We start from the raw sequence: 23,314 nt of genomic DNA on the forward strand, positions 1-23,314 counted from the left end.
GGAAGAACGCAGCCTGTGGCCGGAGAAGCTGCCAGACCAGATTGACTTGTACAACTATATCCCGGTGAATGCTACAAATTGCACCACGGCTTACCTGATGCGAGCAGGACCAGGTAAGCTGCCGATCGACCTGGAAATGGGAGTCCTGACACCTGAGGACACCTCCCCAAACGCGGACTGGGATACGGAACGGCGGCTACAGTACAAGAAGGTACAGGAGAGTGTGGAGAGGAGTCTGGCTCAAGCGAGAGAAAAGCAAGAGAGGCTCTTCAACCAACACGCCACTGCTGGTCCCCTGGAACCTGGTGAGCAGGTCCTGAAGCGGAAGAGAAGGCTTCACAAGCTGGATGACCAGTGGGAGAGAGACCCGTACACAGTGCTGCAGTCCGACCATGACAACCCGAAGGTATGTGTGATTACCAAGGATGGAGGAGAAACCACTAGCACAGTCTCCAGAGACCACCTAAAAAGGTGCCCCGAGCAACTACAGAGTCCAAGTGAAGATCAAGATGACCTTGAAACCGCAGAGGACAAGGAAGAGATGATCAGCACAGTTCTCGGAGAGTTCCCCCGGACCTGGACTCAGATAAATGGCGCAATAGTGGTACCCGTCCTACACTTCCTTCAGCCTACCCAGCAGGAGCCTACAGGAGGACAGGAAGAACAAGAAGAGCAAGCGGCCCCAGAGGCGGAAGAACCCACGCCAGCAGCCCAGGAGAGTCAGCCCTCTGCTGACAGTGAGCCTGCCATGCCTGCGGTAAGCCAAAGGACCCGCAGACAGCTGCCTGCCCTGCCTGTACACCCAGCTAGTAGCTATACCCTCAATGATAGTGGGGAAAGCCAGGTTGGTCCACCACCAGACAGTGGGCTACGGAGGTCAACCCGGAGCACTAGGGGTCAAATGCCAGCTCGCTGGAAGATCTAAATGTATAATGTATATATTTAACGTGTTATGTTTGTACCCTGGTTATTAATACTGTTTTCCAGTTTTTCATAGTGACAAATGGACTAAAAGGTTATGAACTTTGAGTAACCGGGACTTCCTTGTAAATATGTTCGGAGCCTAACCAAAGGAAAGAATAAAGACTGTCAAGGACTCGGGGCAAGGACAGACCCCCACCTGGTTAAGGCTCCCGTTGTGTTGGTGAAATGGACACCCGGTCACGGATCATACTGTGACCCTCTTCTTTTGTTGGTGATATGGACACCTGGTCACAGGCCATACTGTGACCTAAAGAACTCAATATGTGGTGTTGTTTGTTGTTTTCTTCTCTGTTATGTTTATGTTATAATTTCTACCCTGTATCGTGTTTCTTGTTTAGTCCCGGAGTACTAAGCTTTCCTAGGGGGGAATGTCTCACCCCAGGCCTGGATGCCACAAACTTGTAAGGCTGTGTCTGAGAGCAGGAGGGAGGTTCTCTGGTCATGGACCATTTGCATGCAGCACCTCCTGTCCCAGGCCAGTAGGGGGAGTAGGCTGCCCCTATAAAACTGGTACTGAGGGCAGGGTTGGAGAGACCAGGACCCACTTCTGAAGTATCCAGAAGGGTTCCCAGAAGAGAGGGACAGGTCAGCCGCTCGAGTCGCAAGCCATACAGGCGTAGTACACGGCAAGCACAGGGACGTGGGCTATCATACTGACGCGCCCCCTGGGCCAGTGCTGTTAGGGATACCCGGAGCCGGATCAGATGGGGGTTGTAGTCTCCGAGTGGCTGTGACCCGGTCCGTGCCCAGGGTGTCAAACTCAGTGTGTGGCAGTCCTTATAGATGTTACTAGATGTTCTTTTATGTCGACTACGCCACCCGTTGATTTGCGGTCACTACGGCCGCCGCTGCAGCAGGGTCCGCTGAGGCTGGTGGTGTGTGTGCAGCTTTGGGTAGTATAACCCCCAACGGGAGGGGTATAGCCTCAGGGGGTCAGCCGTGGAGGATGGTGGTTGTGAAGGTGCAGCAAAGAGACTCAGAGGCATAAAATGCAGTTCCAGGGTTTTACTTACTGGTGTTGCTCGGGTCACTGTGTACAGCAGTGACCACCCGAGCCGTGCTGCGTCCACCAGGTCCTGGACTCGGTCAACTCCCAGGCAACTCCGGAGTGTGGTCCTGAGCTCCTTTCTGACTCTCCCTTCTTCTGGCCGTTCCCACCAGGGATCCACCTAAGTCCGGCTCCCTCGGGCCTCTTGTTGGTAAACCCTTGTCTCTGGGTTCCCTGACCCTATTCTTGGTCTGCCTTCCGGGTGGATTTAGTGGGTGGTCGTGGCAGATCCTGCCCACGACCTCCGGTCTCTGGCTGAGGATTAGTGCTGTAGCCTCCACCAGCTTGGGATCCGGTACCCTGTTGCCGACCCTTCACCCTATTAGCTCTCTTATGGGCTCTTGGGGTCCCCTCTTCCTGCGCCTCTGGGTCCCTCTTCCTTCTCCTCTGCTCTGCTTCTCAGGCTCTCTGACAGACTGTCTGACTGGCTGACTGACAACTGACTGACCGACTGACGACTGACCTTGATCTAAGATGGTTCCCACCTTATATACTCCCTCTATGTGTGAGCTCAGGTGACCAGCACCCAATGAGCTCCTAACTTTACCCAGACTGCTCCCCCTATCTGCCCCTACACTACTGGGATGTTCCACCCCCCTCCCACTCCAGCCAGGAACAGACACTGTTGTACCTGCACATTTCTCTAGTGGGAGTACCATCGGTCTGTTCCTCGGAAATGGGATGTGTGTAGTGCATGCAGCTAACTGAGCTCAGTTCCACACTCCATCCTTACCCGGGAGTGGAATATCACACCTCTGGCTGAGGTGCAATACCCCTGTAGCAGCCGAATCCTCAGGGTGCTACAATACCACTAAAGGGGGAGATAGTCAGCAAAGGCAGAGAGAGAATGGTAGGCCTACCTACTCACCCTGACCAGCGGAGCTCGCCTGAATGCCCTCAGACACCCAGGTCCATTCCTACCCTGTACTCCTGTTGGGTCTATAATAAGAACTGCAGTAAAAGACCCTGGACTGCATTATTGGACTCTGTGTGGTTACTGCTGTGCCTGCACCATCACCCCCAGCATCCTATTACACTGCCCTGAGGCTACACTCCTCCCGTGGGGAGTTGTGCTATTCCCTGCTGCATCCCCAACACCAGCCTCAGCGGTCTGCCTTGCAGCGGCGGTCCTCCCTGACCGTAATCCACGGGTGGCGTAGTCGGACATTACCTACAGCACATCATAGACTACCACTGGTCTGACCACCCTGAGCCACGGGACCGGGTCGCCACTACTACTCCCAGCAGTGTCATGAAGTCCGGTCTCGAGTGCCCCACGGCCCAGGGGGTGAGTCAGATATGTATAATGTACGGTTTTTCTCCCTACACTACCTAATACACAATCAAATCTCTCCCTGACGCAGCAGCAGCTCTCCCTACACTGTCTGCTCCGGAGTGACTGTGACAAGCATGGCGGCGCCAGGTCTGATATAGACCTGATGACGCTGTGCGGCCAGCTAATCACTGTAATGCCACAACCAACATGGCTGCGGGATTACAGTGCATGGAAGAAATCCCTGCATGTTCATTGGCTCTCTAAAGAGCACCAAACATGCAAGGGGGGGACCCGAGCATTTTGAGCAGTGAGATGCTCGGGCGAGCACCAAGCAGTAGCGAGCATGCTCGCTCATCACTAGAGATCAGCAAAGATGAGTATAATTTCCTTCTTTTTTTTAAAATTGTTCTGAGTATGGAATTTTAAGTTATAATTGTGATTCCCTGCGCCGCCCATTTAAGTAATAAATACTCAATTTAGCCCAAACAAAATAATACATAAGATTTGGACCTTACTTAAATAAAAAAAAATGATTTCCTTCTAATCCGGCATGCCAAATAAGCAGAACTCCCCAACCATCTGGCTCTAGATTGATTTTTGCTGATTATTTAAAAGTTTTTGTACAAAACGTAACAATATAATCCATTATTAAAAATAAATAACAAAAATGCATAACATTCTATACAAAATGTAGAAATATAATCCCGTAGTTTCTGCTCTTGTTTGAAGTATGGTTTCATTCTTTTATCCAATTCTTCATCTCTTACATTTCATAACTGATGTTGGATGAAAACTGGATGACAACGATTAATGATGGCCATTACAGCAGCCACTGAGGTGTCACCTAAAACTTTCTAAATACCTGAAATGGCATATAAATTGCTTCGTCTTATTTATTTATTTTTTAACTTTATTTAAAGAAAACCTGCAACCTTCTTAACATGCCATAAAGTATTCTGCTAATAGATTCACATAGAAGGCACACAAAAAATAATATTCAAATAATAGCGTTATATTGGCAGATTATTATTTAACCAACTAAATATACTATTTATTTCTGGTTCAAATTTTTTTGCTAATATTTTCTTGTTGTTTTTCTGACATTCTGAGATGCAAATCTTCACCATATGGATTTAAAGAATAACATTTTAGATGACTCCAGTCACCACTAGAGGGAGCTGAAGAGCTTACTGCATACTGACTGCTCTTTAGCTCCCTCTAGTGGAAGCGGCAGGCAGCCAAAGGTTTATCATTTAACATCATGTCCATGCAAGGGAATTATGAGCTCTGAATTAAAAAAGCTTTGACTGCTATACAGACATATTAAGAAATTAATAAGCACTAATTTAACAGAATTATTAAAAATTGATTATAAAGACATCTGCTTTCAGAAATCAGCTCTTGTCTCAACCCCTCATAACAGCTGATTTTACCAAAGTGAAACATACTCAAAAGGGCACATGAACAGGGGTTGATTTCATGGAACAATGCCCTTAAAGGGAATGTATCATCAGAAAATGAGCGATTGTTTAAATCAGGTGTTTGTATTAATTTTTTTTATTATTATTTATTTATTTATTTCATATCCCAATTAGTGTTGAGCGAGTATGTTCTATTAACCCTTTCGGCGATTATGCTCGGGCCGAGCTCCGAGTATTTACAGCTGCTCGGTGATATGGTTGAATCACTCCCGTGTGCATGATTTGCAACTGTTTGACAGCTTTATTACATGGGAGGAATGTCTATTTCTTACACATTCCTCACATGTAATAAAGCTGTGAAACAGTTGCAAATCATGCACACGGGAGCGATTCAACCATATCACCGAGCAGCTATAAATACTCGGAGCTCGGCCCGAGCATACTCGGCGAAAGGGTTAACAGAACATACTCGCTCAACACTAATCCCAATCTTTAATTTTAAAAAATAATAAATCTTGCAATTTTCACATTGGCCACTGAGGCTTTTTTAAACCCCCTATAGTTACAGAAAATTTACATGTACATTAGCAGCAATGAACAGACTCTGATGCTTTTGTGTTGAAGCATCTAATGAGCGTGTGAAAAGATCATTGTGAAGGGAAGGAGCAGCTGTGACATCGCCTATTGTGATTGGTGGATTCTGTGTTATCAGCTGTGTATAGAGGCGTTACCTGTCATTGTAATCCTGCCTCTGATGGTAAGCAGTCTGCTGAAAACTCTTACTAAAAGAACAGGAAGTATAAATTCTAAAAAAAAATTAAATACAAGTAACACAAAACCTGATTTAAACAAAAAGTAATTTTTGATTAAGTATTCTTTTTTCCTTTACGGGTGGATATATATTTTAAAACAGCATCTAGATGGACCCCATTTTCATTTTGCAGGGTACCCGATCTAATATTTCCAAGGTTCCTTGTGTTTTAGTTTAGTGTGACTGACCTGATTCCCTCCCATGCCATGACAGTTGAAGATGCCAACTTTTTCATTTTCTTTACGGCCCATGTTATCCAGACATTGGTTGGTTTCCACATTTCTGATCTATGAAGTAAAGGAGAAGAAAGTTTCATAGTTTCATAGAACAAATTCATTGAGTACAATGTAACATAGGTAAAAAAAAGACACAAGTTGTTAAAGTTCATCCTGTTATCCTGTGGAGCTGATCCAGAGGAAAGGAAAACAACCACCGGGAGGGAGAAGCCAATCGATCTCATAGAAGCAAGAAAAGTTAAAATATGTCAATCAGAATAAATTTCAGAGTGAAGTTCAACAATGAACGCCGAAAACTCAGAATGTTATGTCTATGCTAGAAAATTCATCTAACTATGTAACTATCTCTATATCACTGTTTATCTGTTATCAAAGTACATCTATCTACGATAGATAGATATGTGCCACCCTGCTACAACAGGCGCCCCTGAGGGTTCAGTCGCCACAGGGGTACTGCACCTCAGAATGAGGTGTGGTATCTCCTCTCCCAGGTAAGGATGGAGTACTACACAGGACGCCAACCACACACTCAACACTACACCACTCCAGTTCTGTAGGGGGCCTAAAGCACCATAGTGTTGCCCCGGGCCTGAATGGAGGAGTTGGGGGGAACCAAATTTAGGGGGAACCACATAGTGAGTGAGGGTGAGGAAGCATTTACCTAAGCACTTTATTAGAATTCTATATAACTGGAGGCCATCTTAATAACAAGGTCTTTGGTCGTGGGTCCTTGGGACGGCAAGTCGGCACAAGGCTGCAGCCGGCTGAGGGTCCACGGTTCCAGGTCTCAGGCCTCGAGACGGGGGTTCGGGGCAGAGTCATAGCCGGCTCTGTCCCCGGTCAGGGTCCAAGCAAGAAGGCCCAGGAGGGGAGCAGAGGAGATAGGCTCCACAGGCAAAAGGATCTCAGGGGGTGCGGAAGGAGCGGAGTCGCCACCTGCATACCTTATTCTGGCCCTGCCAGAGAGACCCTTCCGCAAGAGGAGGTACCATTCCCCGATTATCTGACTTTGCACTTCACGTCTCTGTCGGAAAAGTCCGGAGGCTTATGTGGATCCCAAGGGGATACGGACGGAGCAGAGTCGCCTCCTGTGTGCCCTAATCTGAGTTTATTCAGAGGGACCCAGCCTTACGCCACGTTCTCACCACTAGTCACCAAAAAGTGCACCCAGTCAGTCTGGGAGCTACACGTTACCCACAAGGGACATCGCAGTACCCGTACGGGACTCAGTGGGGGACACAAGGCGGGAGAAGTTCAACAAGAGAGGAACACACTAGAGCGGGGGTCCTGTCAAGCGCTCCTGAACTACCTGGAGTGTGCTGAACCCCACCCTGGCGGCCGCAGCTCGCCGTGTGACAGCAGAGAGAAGCTCTGAGCTGAGAAATCACCAAAGTGAGTAAAGACTTGGATGACTTCAACTACTGCCTCTGTATGTTCTTTCCTCCGCGGCTCTGCACCCGCCAACACTCTACTCTGCACTCTCTCTACACTGCCCTGAGGCCTCGCTCCACCTGTGGGGAGCAGCACCAACTAAGCTGCCTGAACACCGGCCTCAGAGGACTGTTGCAGCGCCTCACCAGACACCATGGGTGGCGTCACGAACATTCCTCTTTCCCATTTAACTTTCCCCCTTCTTTTAAGAGTGACCCCAGGGTACGGGCCTGGGAGCCGGCCACCGCGACATCTCCCGAGATCAGGCAACAACTAGGCCCGGGCGCCGAGTCGTTTCCCCATCTCCTGGGCGCGTCACAGGCTGGCCAGGAGCTTAGAGAGAGGGAGACACGGACCAGGAGGCCCTATGCCCGGTCACTGGGGAGAAGTCCTGAAGTGCACCCTTCCTACCGAGTACCCTGGACCGTACCTGACATCCGCACCAGTAAAGCTATTGAAGCGAATCCCCTGTCTCTGTCAGTTACTCCTGCTGCGCCATCCCGACTGCACTACAAGCCCCAGCATCACCACCCACCATCAAACTCTACACTGCCCTGAGGCCCGCTCCACCTGTGGGGAGCTGTTCCATCCTAGCTGCCCTATCAACTGCCTCAGAGGTCTGCAGCAGCACTGGTACAAATTACCAGAAACCACAGGCGGCGTCACTATCAAACTACAAATCCCATATAAACTATCCCCTTTTTGTTGACCGCCCTGGGCCACGGACCGGGCCAGCCACTGTGACATATTCCCCCCCAGCATCCATAGGCCCGGACACCGAGTACCCCACTGCCCTGGGGGCGCATCATCTCTGGCGTCACGAACAGGATTTCATGCCCGTTGCCACCATGTGTACTGTGTGCCGTAATTGAACTGTGTTTTAACTGTGGTGAACATCTCCGCCATTACCGCGTCGCTGCGCGGGAAGAAGAGGGGCATAACCGCGGGAATCGGAGAGGGGTGACTGCTAGAAGCGCGTGAAGCTCAAGCCCCGCCTCGCGCTCTGACGCAGCACCTGGAAGCGTCAGGTCCTGGAAAGAGACCGTCGTCTGCGGAGCTGCGTCCTACCCGATTAAAGAAACAGGAGGTAGGCTACGGTTCACTAGGGGGGGCGCAACCATGGCCGACGACCAGCAAGACGCCGGAGCACCGGATAATGCTCTCGATGCTCAACTTGCGCCCGGCGCTGCACAGGCCGGATGGGCCGCCCCTCCAGCAGGGTTCGTGACTCCGTTCCGTTAATACCCATGGCCCTGCTCTATATCCCTGGAGCAAAATGGCTTCCCCAGTATGATAACAAACCAGACACCCTGTCTGGATTCAAAAGGAATATATGCGGTGTACTGGATATGTACTCAATGACTGGTAAACAGAGAGCCACTGTTGTGCTGGGACAATTGACTGGTGCCGCAGAGCGGGAAGTTGAAACCTGGCCGGCTGCAGACCAGGAATCAGTATCCATTATCATTAAGAGACTGAAAACTGTCTTTGAAAACAGCACTGAGACAGATCTCCGGATGAGGTTCTACCACTGCACCCAGAAGCCTGAGGACAGTATCCGGAACTATGCCTGGAGCTTACAGGAAGCCTTGCGGAGTTCCATAGAGAGGTGGTGCCGGAATTGTGGGCCCTGTAGCCTCAGAAGGAAAGACTACGGCAGCCAGAAAGCACCCTTGCAGTCCATCAAGACAACCCAACCCCTGGAGATTGTCGCTCTGCATCATGTCAAGCTGTCACCCAGCAGGTCAGGCTATTCCTATGCACTGACCATGGTGGATCATTATTCCCGGTTCCTGGTGGTAGCCCCTGTCAAGGATCTGACAGCAGAAACTGCAGCAAGAACATTCCAAGCATACGTCTGCAGGCCCCATGGATACCCGGACAAAGTGCTGACGGATCAAGGCCCTGCCTTTGAAGCCGAGCTGTTTAAAGAATTCTGTCATCTGTATGGGTGCAAGAAGATCCGGACTACGCCGTATCACCCTTATACCAATGGTTTGTGTGAGAAAATGAACAACATCATCATAGACCTGCCGAAAACCTTACCCTTTGAAGAAAGGAAGCAGTGGCCAGACAAACTACCTGACCTGGTAGATCTGTACAATCACATACCTGTGAGTTCTACTAATTGTACCCCAGCGTACCTCATGAGAGCAAGACCTGGAAAGTTGCCCATGGACCTGGAACTCGGAGTGGTAGAACCTGAAGCAGATATGTCCACTGAAGACTGGGATACAAATCGCCAAGAGCAGTACAGGAGATTACAGGTCTGTGTTGAAGACAGTCTGAACAAGGTGAGGGAAAGACAGGAAGAACAGTACAATAAACATGCATTAGCAGAACCCTTGGCACCTGGAGAGATAGTGCTAAAGCGGAAGAGAAGAGGTCACAAGCTCGATGACCAGTGGGAAAGAGAGCCCTACACAGTGTTGAACTCCAAATTTGACAACAGTAAAACCTGCCTGATTAGCAAAGATGGAGGTAAGACAACCGCAACAGTCTCAAGAGACCACTTGAAATTGTGCCCAGGTCTACTGAAGACAACGGAGGAAGAAGTACCTCCTATAGCACCGGAAGAACCCAAGGAAGATGTGCTTCACACAGTTCTAGGAGATTTCCCTGCGGAATGGCCTCAACTTGATGGAGCAGTGATTATACCCATGATACGCTTCTATCAGCCACAAGAAGAACCTGTGAGCGCTCTGGAAGAACCTGCTCAGGAACAGGAAGAGTCCCCAGTAAGAGGAGGATCAACTGTTGAAGCAGAGCCTGAAGGCCCAGTAATCAGTGCACTTGCCAGTCCCATAGAGAGATTAACGCAGTTTTATAATCTACCAGCACGTACATCTGCTAGATTAACAGAGAGTGCATGCACAGACACCAGTATCACCCCAGTGCTACGAAGGTCCACACGCAGCACACAAAGACAAATCCCTGTCAGGTTTAGGGAATAAGCACGAAGTACCTACATTGTAAATAGTTACCCAGTTGGGTATTGCCTATGTTATTTATTATGAGCTGAAATAATATGTGCATTTAGTTACCCGTAAGGGTATAAAGACTTGTAGGCTGAGGACTGTGAGCAGCCAAAAACTGTCCTTGTAAATAGTTGCACTCATCAAAAGTGCCCCCTTATTTGACCACTGAACAAAAACCCGATTGGCGTGGCCAAAGACGAGGTCCAGCACCTGGATCACTTATGCCCTGTAGCCACGCCCAGGGCCTACGTTGAGGGTTTTCAGGCGGGTCCCTCATGTTACACTTTCATCGGTGAAATGGACACCTGGTTACGGGACTTACTGTAACTTTATTATTGTTATTGATATTAGAATTATTGTTATTGTTGTAACCTGTTCCAAAATGCTTCAGCCCAGGAGTACTGAATTGTACTAGGGGGGAATGTGGCACCCTGCTACAACAGGTACCACAGGACCCAAAGGGTGCATGGACGGACTTCTACACAAGAGGCCCTCGTTACATACGAACACCTCCACCCCTCCACCTGATACCACCAGAGGGAGCCCGTTAGGGATATATATATATGGAGGGTGGAGCCAGGCAGTTCAGTTAGTCTCTCAGTCTGAGAGAGAGCGTGCTGACGCTGAGAGCAGCGAAGACGCAGCACGTCTGCTGCAGTATTGAGGGCCCCGAGTGTGGCCGAAGGCAAAGAGGAGAGGAGAGAGGAGTTGAGGGGGCAGAGGAGCATCACAGGCTCACCCCGAGTATACAAACTGGACATCGGGTCCACGCCTACAGGGTCCTTTATACCCAGTAGGGATCACCGGCATACCAGGAGGACTACAAGTCCCTGGCTGACCTGAAGCTAAACCCATTTAAGGACCAGGAACCACGAAGGCCCCGGCGCCCAGGGATAGTGGTTGCCAGCGGAAGGTCCTACTAAAAAGCGACAGGTGAAGAGAGCAACACGACACAGAAGCTAGGCCCAGTTGCAGGCTGGCCAGGAGCTTAGAGAGAGGGAGACACGGACCAGGAGGCCCTATACCCACTCACTGGGGAGAAGTCCTGAAGAGCACCCTTCCTACCGAGTACCCTGGACCGTACCTGACATCCGCACCAGTAAAGGTATTGAAGTGAATCTCCTGTCTCTGTCAGTTACTCCTGCTGCGCCATCTCGACTGCACTACAAGCCCCAGCATCACCACCCACCATCAAACTCTACACTGCCCTGGGGCCCGCTCCACCTGTGGGGAGCTGTTCCATCCTAGCTGCCCTATCAACTGCCTCAGAGGTCTGCAGCAGCGCTGGTACAAATTACCAGAAACCACAGGTGGCGTCACAATCAAACTACAAATCCCATATAAACTATCCCCTTGTTGTTCACTGCCCTGGGCCACGGACCGGGCAGCCACTGTGACATATTCCCCCCCAGCATCCATAGGCCCGGCTGCCGAGTACCCCACTGCCCTGGGGGCGCGATAGATAGATAGATAGATAGATAGATAGATAGATAGATAGATAGATAGATAATAGATAGATAGATAGATAGATAGATAGATAGATAGATAGATAGATAATAATAGATAATAGATAGATAGATGGATAGATAATAATAGATAGATAGATAGATAGATAGATAGATAGAGGGATAGATAGATAGATAGATAGATAGATAGATAGATAGATAGATAGATAGATAGATAGATAGATAGATAGAGGGATAGATAGATAGATAGATAGATAGATAGAGGGATAGGTATTTTTCACCCTGCGAAGCTCTTTTGATGCCATTGAGACTTGTTTTTCTTCTATGAATATTTCCTAGTGATATTCCTGGCAGAATACTGTCAATACCTTATGTAAAGTACACACGCCGTTTTCTGAGGAATAGCTAAATCACATCCTGAAGCTCACAGTCACTACACCACATTAGGAACAAAATAGAAGATAATTAAACACCAGGGGCCTTGTTTGCAGGAGCGGCGGTGATGTTTGAGCCTGCACAAATGAGTTTTCGAGCTCTATTCATTATGTGCCATTCTGAAGGCTGCACACAGCCCCACACACAACACTCGGCCGAAAATCACATATTCACATTTAGTTTAAAACATTCACTAAACATAACAGGTTACAAAAACGCAGTGTTATATCATCTGTGTACGGAGTCTATGGATTATATACAGTTACTCAGGGGCGCGGAGGGTTGTGTGTGGGGCTATGTGAAGCTTTCAAACATTGTGCACCAAACATCTTCCCTGCACTCATTTGTATTCGTTTCCTTTAGATGTAAATACAATTTAAGATGTGCGCCCCGCCTGGGACAGGAGCAGAGGAGCTGTAATCGGCTCCCTGCTCCACCGAATTCTCCAGGACAGTGCAGGTTACTTCTGGCACCATTGCATCGCGCTGCCCAGAGCTGACTGTGAGACAAGACAGAGGAGACAGAAGCTCCGGTGGACGGGGCCTGGAGTTAGGTCTCATCTACTCTTTCAATAAATTTCTAATTTCTTGAGGTTGGTGCTGGTGAACATCTATCTACACTTTTATCCTTCTATCTATCAATCTATGTATCTATCATCTATCTTCCTATTTATCTATTATCTATCTATCTACAGTCCTGCCCATCGTTATTGGCACCCATGAAATTTAGTACATAATGTGGAATATCTCCTGAAAAAAAAAGAATCAAGTGAAACAGTTTTTTTGTACAGAGCCCTCGTGTTAAATACAAAACAACAAATGATAAACAATAATTTGAAACCAAAAACAATGGAAGAGAAAAATAGAAAAACCTAAATCCTGCTGTGTCACTGGTATTGGTACCTTTTACATTAATTTAGTATGGAAACACATTTTGACTCACCTGTAGTAAATCACAAAAGAGACTCACCTACGATTAATTGTCAGTGCCAATATGACATGAAATAGCCAATGACTTCAGTGTTTTAAAAAGTCACATGGTAGGCCCTGTTCCTTTGTCACAATGGTGAAGACAAAGGATCTGTCTGAGGACATCAGAACTGCTATTATTAGCAAAAACAAGACTTTCAAAAGGGAATAAGGCCATCTCCAAACACCTTGGTATCCCAGTTTCAACAATGTGCAATGTTATTAAGAAGTTTGCCAAGGATGTAACCGTCAAGAACCTCCCTGGACATTGGGGAAAGGGGAAAATTGACAAGAGATGTTTTGGAAAGTTGGTGCGAATGGAGGAAAAAACACCACGTCAAACATCCAAAGGCCTGAAGGTCAACCTTGAACGATCTGGGGTCATGGTTTCAACAAGTATCATACGCCGCACACTAAACCAAGCAGGACTTTATGGGGTAATGCCCAGGAAGAAACCACTGCTGAAGAAAAGACATGAAAAGGAACGACTGATCTTTGCCAAAGAATACCCTGACAAACCAAAATCCTTCTGGGAAAATGTTCTGTGGACAGATGAAACAAAAATATAGCTATTTGGCAAAGCAAAGCAAAAGTTTGTTTTCAGACGGCGCAATGAAGCTTATAAGGAAAATAACACCTTACCAACAGCTAAGCATGGCGGAAGATCCATAATGCTATGGGGTTGCTTTGCTGCATCTGGTACTGGAGGCCTTGACCCTATCACAGGAATCATGAAATCAGAGAATTATCAAGAGATTTTAAAGCGAAATGTCCCACCCAGTGTAAGAAAACTTGGTTTGAGTTGAAGCTCATGGATCCTCCAGCAAGACAATGACCTAAAGCACACATCCAAAAGTACACAGGAATGGTTGAAAAATAAAAAAGGACTGTTTTTTTTAAAATGGCCAGCAATGAGTCCTAACCTCAATCCCATTCAAAATCTTTGGGATGAGATGAAATCTGCCATTGGGAAAATGAATCCTGCAAACATTCAGGGGCTTGAACAAACTGTAAAGGAAGAGTGTGAGAAAATTGCAGCTGAGAAGTGCAAGAAGCTTGTAGATGGCTACAAGAAACATTTGGCGGCTGTCATCAATGCCAAAGGGTGTGCAACCAAGTATTAATTAAGGGTGTCTTTATTACGGCACATGCTGTTTATACTGTTTCTTCTTTGAAATGTCTTATTGTTGTATTACTTTGGACCACTAATTAAAAATTTCTGAGGATATAACTTTGGTACATTTCCATTAATTTCTGAAGATTTTGTACAGTCTATGAAAAAAATGAAGGGGTGCCAAAAATGGTGAGCAGCACTGTATCTGTCTGTCTGTCTATCTATCTATCTATCTATCTATCTATCTATCTATCTATCTATCTATCTATCTATCTATCTATCTATCTATCTAATCCCTCTATCTATCTAAGCAGCATTATACAAAATAGATTAACAGTTATAACAAAACGGTACAAGGTCCAGGGTACTGACTCAATATCCCCATATAAATATGGCAAAAATAGCAGCACTCCATACAAGGGAGAAGCTGTGGTCTTTATTCATCCTTGTATGTGTGACGTTTTAGCCATGGCTTTAAAATAGGCTCAGAGAGTTTGAAGACCCAAAACAATACAAATATATGGGTGAATAAAGACCATAGTTTTTTTTACTATCTCCTGTCTGGAGTTCAGCTATCTATCTATCTATCTATCTATCTATCTATCTATCTATCTATCTATCTATCTATCTATCTATCTATCTATCTATCTATCTATCTATCTATCTATCTCATATCTATCTATCTATCTATCTATCTATCATCTATCTATTATCTATCTATCCCTCTATTATCTATCTATCTATCTATCTATCTATCTATCTATCTATCTATCTATCCCTCTATCTATCTATCTATCTATCTATCTAATTATCTATATGTGTGTCCATCCATCCATTTATCTCAAAAATATCTATCTAGCTGTTCTTCGCATCTATCTTTTAACTACCCATCTATCGACTTCTCTTGAGATTGGGGCTAGAGAAAATCTTTATCTATCATTGATATATTTTTATCAAACTTTTTTCTATCTACTTCTAACAAACAGGCAATCCCTGCATGTGTCACAGCTGTCTAACAGCTGCGACACATGCAGCCACGGTGGCTCGAGCATATAGGCTGAGAACGCCGAAAATACTCGGGCATGATCCAGGCTGTGCTCGGTGAAAGGGTTAATCGAGTACGCTCACGCAACACTAGTCCCTATATATCTATTATCAATCTCAATTATTAATCTACATTTCATCATCAGTCTCTAAGAATTCAGTTTAGTCCATCCATCCATTCATCTAAATTGTCTCTCACCTATTGTTTCTCTCTATGAATCAATCACTATCAACTCACTACTGTATTCTGTTTTAAGGTTGTGTCAAAATCTGTTTCTTCCTTCTCTGACAACCTTATATACTTATATACTACTAGATGGTGGCCCGATTCAAATGCATCGGGTATTCTAGAATATGTATGCGGCCGACAGGGCGCAATCAGCAGAGCGGTGTTTAAATTTGGCGCCAAAATCGCTGATTGGTCGAGGCCGGCAACCGTGACCAATCACCAAAGCGGTGTTAAAATTTGGCGGCTATATCGCAGATTGGTCACGGCCGGCGGTCGTGACTAATCAGCAGAGCGGGGTTTAAATTTGGCGCCAAAAATGCTGATTGGTCACGGCCAGCGAACGCGACCAATCAGCAGAGCGGGGTTTAAATTTGGCGCCAATAATGCTGATTGGTTGCGACTGGCGGTCGCGATCAATCAGCAGAGCGTTATTTAAATTTGGCGCCAATAATGGTGATTGGTCATGGCCGGGACCAATCAGCAGAGCGGTGTTTAAATTTGGCGCCAATACTGCTGATTGGTTGCGGTCACCCGCCGCGACCAATCAGCAGAGCGTTGTTTAAATTTGGCAGCAAAATCGCTGATTGGTCGCGCACGGCGGTCGCGACCAATCAGCAGAGCGGGGTTTAAATTTTGCGCCAATAATGCTGATTGGTCGCGGCCGGCGACCGCGAACAATCAGCAGAGCGGGGTTTAAATTTGCCGCCCATATCGCTGATTGTTCGCCAGGGAGCGGCGCTGCCTGTGCGGGTACCTCCGCTGCGAGCAGCTGGGAGATGAGCGGCTGCTCGCAGCAGAAGCATCCCGACCGGTGGCACCGCTCCTCGGTCCTCCGTTCACACTTGCCGTCGGGAGATCAGAGAGTTGTTTAAATTTGGCGCCAATCTCGCTGATTGGTCGCGGTCGGCTGGCGGCCGCAACCAATCAGCAGAGCGTTGTTTAAATTTGGCACCAATCTCGCTGATTGGTCGCGGTCGACTGGCATCCGCGACCAATCAGCAGAGCGTTGTTTAAATTTTGCGCCAATCTCGGTGATTGGTCGTGGTCGGCTGGCGGCCGCGACCAATCAGCAGAGAATTGTTTAAATTTGGCGCCAATCTCGCTGATTGGTCGCGGCTGGCAGCCGCGCCCAATCAGCAGAGCGTTGTTTAAATTTGGCGCCAATCTCACTGATTGTTCGCGGCTGGCAGCCGCGACCAATCAGCAGAGCGTTGTTTAAATTTGCTGCCAATCTCGCTGATTGGTCGCGGCTGGCGTCCGCGATCAATCAGCAGAGTGTTGTTTCAATTTGGCGCCAATCTAGCTGATTGGTCGCGGCTGGCATCTGCGACCAATCAGCAGAGCGTTGTTTAAATTTTGCGACAAAATCGCTGATTGGTCGCGGCTGGCGTCCGCGCCCAATCAGCACAGCAGTGTTTAAATGTGGCGCCAAGATCGGAGATTGGTCGCGGCTGCTATTTAAATGTGGCGCCCAAATCGGTGATTGGTCGCGGGCAGCGGCCGCGACCAATCAGCAGAGCGGTGTTTAACTTTAGCGCCAAGATCACTGATTGGTCGCGGGCGGAGAGCGCGACCAATCAGCGAATCGTATTGGTGAGGACCGGGGAGCGGAATCGTATTAGTGAGGACCGGGGAGCGCCGCTGCCTGTGCGGCTACTTCAGCTGCGAGAAGCCGGGAGATGAGTGACTGCTTGCAGCAGAAGTATCCCGACCCGCAGCGCCGCTCCCCGGTCCTCCCTTCCGCATGGAGGTCGGGGTCCTTCTGCTGCTACCGGCCAGGAGATGTGCGCCATTTAAATGTGGCGCACAAATCGGTGATTGGTCGCGGTCTTCGGCAGCGACCAATCACTGATCTTGCCGCAAAAGTTAAACACCGCTGTGCTGATTGGTCGCGGACGCTGCCCGCGACCAATCACCGATCTTGGCGCCACATTTAAACACCGCTGTGCTGATTGGTCGCGGACGCTGCCCGCGACCAATCACTGATTTGGGCGCCACATTTAAATATCGCCCGCGACCAATCACCGATCTTGTCGCCACATTAATACACCGCTGTGCTGATTGGTCGCGGATGCTGCCCGCGACCAATCACCGATTTGGGCGCCACATTTAAATATCGCCCACGACCAATCACCGATCCTGTCGCCACATTTATACACCGCTGTGTTGATTGGTCGCGGACGCTGCCCGCGACCAATCACCGATTTGGGCGTCACATTTAAATAGCGTCCGCGACCAATCAGCACAGCAGTGTTTAAATGTGTCTGCAAGATCAGTGATTGGTCGCGGCCGCTATTTAAATGAGGCGCCCAAATCGGTGATTGGTCGCGGGCAGCGTCCGCGACCAATCAGCACAGTGGTGTTTAAATATGGCGCCCAAATCGGTGATTGGTCGCGGGCAGCGTCCGCGACCAATCAGCACAGCGGTGTTTAACTTTTGCGGCAAGATCGGTGATTGGTCGCGGCCGAAGACCGCGACCAATCATCGAATCGTATTGGTGAGGACCGGGGAGCGCCGCTGCCTGTGCGGCTACTTCCGCTGCGAGAACCCGGGACATGAGCGGGCGCTCGCAGCAGTAGTATCCCGACCCACAGCGCCGCTCCCCGGTCCTCCCTTGACACCTTGACACCCCTTGATATCCACAGGCGTCCAAGGAATAACAACATTATTTTCCAAGTTCATTTCCCAAATGTGAATTATTCATATTTCTGTCAATCTGGCAAGTGTAAAGGGATCTTTATAGACAGCAAAGTAAACTAGCAGGCTGCCCATTAACTACAGCACGAGCGCTATATAAGACGAAATAGTACAAAGGAAAAAAAAACATACCTCACCGAGAGAAAAGTAACGCCGCGGAATCTGAGAGTCCGGATAGATCATCTCTAGGTACCAAGAAAATGGTTTACATTTCAGTCGTTCTCGAAGGGATTTCCTCTCCGTTACATCCCCATAATCAACCTTCACAACACCTGGAACATTGGAAAAAAATATTTTTGCGTATTAGTGTTTTCCCAAGTAAAGTGATTATCGCAAATGGCAAAGCATGAAAAATAATTCAGAGACGTCTGTGGGACAACCAGTATTGCAGCAAAAGCAGTTACTACGAGGGTTAGTAATTGTAGTTATCTGTACATTAGTACCATGGTAAAATGCTGGCATGGAGCCCCCTATAACAGCAGTCTGGATGTGTAGTCTGGTGCCCCCCTATAACAGCAGTCTGGATGTGTAGTCTGGAGCCCCCCTATAACAGCAGTCTGGATGTGTAGTCTGGAGCCCCTCTATAACAGCAGTCTGGATGTGTAGTCAGGCGTCCCCCTATAACAGCAGTCTGGATGTTTAGTCTGGAGCCCCCTATAACAGCAGTCTGTATGTGTAGTCTGGAGCCCCCTATAACAGCATTCTGGATGGGTAGTTTGGAGCCCCCTATAACAGCAGTCTGGATGTGTAGTCTGGAGACCCCCTATAACAGCAGTCTGGGTGTGCAGTCTGGAGCCCCCCCCTATAACAGTAGTCTGGGTGTGCAGTCTGGAACCCCCCTATAACAGCAGTCTGAAGCTCCCCTATAACAGCAGTCTGGATATGTAGTCTGGACCGCCCTATAACAGTAGTCTGGGTGTGCAGTCTGGAACCCCCCTATAACAGCAGTCTGGAGCCCCCCTATAACAGCAGTCAGGATGTGTAGTCTAGAGCCCCCTATAACAGCAGTCTTGACGTGTAGTCTGGAGCCCCCATATAACAGCAGTCTGGATGTGTAGTCTGGAGCCCCCCTATAACAGCAGTCTGGATGTGTAGTCTGGAGCCCCCTATAACAGCAGTCTGGATGCGTAGTCTGGAGCCCCTCTATAACAGTAGTCTGGGTGTGCAGTCTGGAGCCCCCCTATAACAGTAGTCTGGATGTGCAGTCTGGAACTCCCCTATAACAGCAGTCTGGATGTGCAGTCAGGAGCACCCTATAACAGCAGTCTGGGTGTGTAGTCAGGAGCCCCCCTATAACAGTAGTCTGGGTGTTTAGTCTGGAGCCCCCCTATAACAGCAGTCTGGGTGTGTAGTCTGGAGCCCCCTATAACAGCAGTCTGGATGTGTAGTCAGGAGCACCCCTATAACAGTAGTCTGGGTGTTTAGTCTGGAGCCCCCCTATAACAGCAGTCTGGGTGTGTAGTCTGGAGCCCCCTATAACAGCAGTCTGGAGACCCCCTATAACAGCAGTCTGGATGTGTAGTCTGGAGACCCCTATAACAGCAGTCTGGGTGTGTAGTCTGGAGCCCCCTATAACAGCAGTCTGGTTGTGTAGTCAGGAGCCCCCCTATAACAGCAGTCTGGATGTGTAGTCTGGAGACCCCCTATAACAGCAGTCTGGAGCCCCCCTATAACAGCAGTCTTGATGTGTAGTCTGGAGCACCCTATAACAGCAGTCTGGATTTGTAGTCTGGAGCCCCCCTATAACAGCAGTCTGGATGTGTAGTCTGGAGCCCACTATAACAGCAGTCTGGATGCGTAGTTTGGAGCCCCACTATAACAGTAGTCTGGGTGTGCAGTCTGGAACCCACCTATAACAGCAGTCTGGAGACCCCCTATAACAGCAGTCTGGATGTGTAGTCTGGAGCCCCCCTATAACAGCAGTCTGGATGTGTAGTCTGGAGCCCCCCTATAACAGCAGTCTGGATTTGTAGTCTGAAACCCCCTATAACAGCATGCTGGATGTGTAGTCTGGAGCCCCCTATAACAGCAGTCTGGATGTGTAGTTTGGAGCCCCCCTATAACAGTAGTCTGTGTGTGCAGTTTGGAGCCCCCCTATAACAGTAGTCTGGGTGTGCAGTCTGGAACCCCCCTATAACAGCAGTCTAGAGCCCCCCTATAACAGCAGTTTGGATGTGTAGTCAGGAGCCCCCTATAACAGCAGTCTGGATGTGTAGTCTGGAGCCCCCTATAACAGCAGTCTGGACGTGTAGTCAGGAGCCCCCCTATAACAGTAGTCTGTGTGTTTAGTCTGGAGCCCCCTTATAGCAGTAGTCTGGGTGTTTAGTCTAGAGCCCCCCTATAACAGCAGTCTGGATGTGTAGTCAGGAGCCCCCCTATAACAGCAGTCTGGATGTGTAGTCTGGAGCCCCCTATAACAGCAGTCTGGACGTGTAGTCAGGAGCCCCCCTATAACAGTAGTCTGGGTGTTTAGTCTGGAGCCCCCCTATAGCAGTAGTCTGGGTGTTAGTCTGGAGCCCCCCTATAACAGCAGTCTGGATGTGTAGTCAGGAGCCCCCCTATAACAGCAGTCTGGATGTGTAGTCTGGAGACCCCCTATAACAGCAGTCTGGAGCCCCCCTATAACAGCAGTCTTGATGTGTAGTCTGGAGCACCCTATAACAGCAGTCTGGATTTGTAGTCTGGAGCCCCCCTATAACAGCAGTCTGGATGTGTAGTCTGGAGCCCACTATAACAGCAGTCTGGATGCGTAGTTTGGAGCCCCACTATAACAGTAGTCTGGGTGTGCAGTCTGGAACCCACCTATAACAGCAGTCTTTAGACCCCCTATAACAGCAGTCTGGATGTGTAGTCTGGAGCCCCCCTATAACAGCAGTCTGGATGTGTAGTCTGGAGCCCCCCTATAACAGCAGTCTGGATTTGTAGTCTGAAACCCCCTATAACAGCATGCTGGATGTGTAGTCTGGAGCCCCCTATAACAGCAGTCTGGATGTGTAGTTTGGAGCCCCCCTATAACAGTAGTCTGTGTGTGCAGTCTGGAGCCCCCCTATAACAGTAGTCTGGGTGTGCAGTCTGGAACCCCCCTATAACAGCAGTCTAGAGCCCCCCTATAACAGCAGTTTGGATGTGTAGTCAGGAGCCCCCTATAACAGCAGTCTGGATGTGTAGTCTGGAGCCCCCTATAACAGCAGTCTGGACGTGTAGTCAGGAGCCCCCCTATAACAGTAGTCTGTGTGTTTAGTCTGTAGCCCCCTTATAGCAGTAGTCTGGGTGTTTAGTCTGGAGCCCCCCTATAACAGCAGTCTGGATGTGTAGTCAGGAGCCCCCCTATAACAGCAGTCTGGATGTGTAGTCTGGAGCCCCCTATAACAGCAGTCTGGACGTGTAGTCAGGAGCCCCCCTATAACAGTAGTCTGGGTGTTTAGTCTGGAGCCCCCCTATAACAGCAGTCTGGATGTGTAGTCTGGAGCCCCCTATAACAGCAGTCTGGACGTGTAGTCAGGAGCCCCCCTATAACAGTAGTCTGGGTGTGCAGTCTGGAGCCCCCCTATAACAGCAGTCTGGATGTGTAGTCAGGAGCCCCCCTATAACAGCAGTCTGGATGTGTAGTCTGGAGCCCCCCTACAACAGCAGTCTGGAGCTCCCCTATAACAGCAGTCTGGATGTGTAGTCTGGAGACCACTATAATAGCAGTCTGGATGTGTAGTCTGGAGCCCCCTATAACAGCAGTCTGGATGTGTAGTCTGGAGCCCCCCTATAACAGCAGTCTGGATGTGTAGTCTGGAGCCCCCCTATAACAGCAGTCTGGAGCTCCCCTATAACAGCAGTCTGGATGTGTAGTCTGGAGCCCACTATAATAGCAGTCTGGATGTGTAGTCTGGAGCCCCCCTATAACAGCAGTCTGGAGCTCCCCTATAACAGCAGTCTGGATGTGTAGTCTGGAGCCCACTATAATAGCAGTCTGGATGTGTAGTCTGGAGCCCCCTATAACAGCAGTCTGGATGTGTAGTCTGGAGCCCCCCTATAACAGCAGTCTGGATGTGTAGTCTGGAGCCCCCCTATAACAGCAGTCTGGATGTGTAGTCTGAAACCCCCAATAACAGCAGTCTGGATGTGTAGTTTGGAGCCCCCCTATAACAGTAGTCTGTGTGTGCAGTCTGGAGCCCCCCTATAACAGTAGTCTGGGTGTGCAGTCTGGAACCCCCCTATTACAGCAGTCTGGAGCCCTCCTATAACAGCAGTCTGGATGTGTAGTCTGGAGCCCACTATAACAGCAGTCTGGATGTGTAGTTTGGAGCCCCACTATAACAGTAGTCTGGGTGTGCAGTCTGGAACCCCCCTATAACAGCAGTCTGAAGCCCCCCTATAACAGTAGTCTGTGTGTGCAGTCTGGAGCCCCCATATAACAGTAGTCTGGGTGTGCAGTCTGGAACCCCCCTATAACAACAGTCTGAAGCCCCCCTATAACAGTAGTCTGTGTGTGCAGTCTGGAGCCCCCATATAACAGTAGTCTGGGTGTGCAGTCTGGAGCCCCCCTATAACAGTAGTCTGGGTGTGCAGTCTGGAACCCCCCTATAACAGCAGTCTGAAGCCCCCCTATAACAGTAGTCTGTGTGTGCAGTCTGGAGCCCCCATATAACAGTAGTCTGGGTGTGCAGTCTGGAACCCCCCTATAACAGCAGTCTGGAGCCCCCCTATAACAGCAGTCTGGATGTGTAGTCTGGAGCCCACTATAACAGCAGTCTGGATGTGTAGTCTGGAGCCCCCTTTAACAGCAGTCTGGATGTGTAGTTTGGAGCCCCCCTATAACAGTAGTCTGTTTGTGCAGTCTGGAGCCCCCCTATAACAGTAGTCTGGGTGTGCAGTCTGGAACCCCCCTATAACAGCAGTCTGGAGCCACCCTATAACAGCAGTCTGGATGTGTAGTCTGGAGCCCCCTATAACAGCAGTCTGGGTGTGTAGTCTGGAGCCCCCCTATAACAGCAGTCTGGATGTGTAGTCTGGAGCCCCCTATAACAGCAGTCTGGATGTGTAGTCTGGAGCCCCCCTATAACAGCAGTCTGGATGTGTAGTCAGGAGCCCCCCTATAACAGTAGTCTGGGTGTTTAGTCTGGAGCCCCCCTATAACAGTAGTCTGGGTGGTAAGTCTGGAGCCGCCCTATAACAGCAGTCTGG

General features: G+C 48.8%; 1 protein-coding gene across 2 annotated transcripts in view; it reads right to left on the reverse strand.

Moving 5' to 3' along the window:
* The window catches only part of GALNT13 (polypeptide N-acetylgalactosaminyltransferase 13), a 556,185-nt gene that overhangs the window by 147,139 nt on the left and 385,732 nt on the right, over positions 1–23,314 (reverse strand). For both annotated transcript variants that reach the window (XM_073647161.1, XM_073647160.1), the window contains exons 8-9: positions 18,272–18,411; positions 5,729–5,827 (exon numbers count right to left, since the gene is read on the reverse strand). In XM_073647161.1, the coding sequence (XP_073503262.1) occupies positions 5,729–5,827; positions 18,272–18,411 (239 nt within the window). The remainder of the gene's footprint in view (positions 1–5,728; positions 5,828–18,271; positions 18,412–23,314) is intronic.

Source organism: Phyllobates terribilis, unplaced genomic scaffold, assembly GCF_046119375.1.
Source record: "Phyllobates terribilis strain yellow unplaced genomic scaffold, ASM4611937v1 Scaffold_9__5_contigs__length_417890890, whole genome shotgun sequence".
Lineage (NCBI taxonomy): Eukaryota > Metazoa > Chordata > Amphibia > Anura > Dendrobatidae > Phyllobates > Phyllobates terribilis.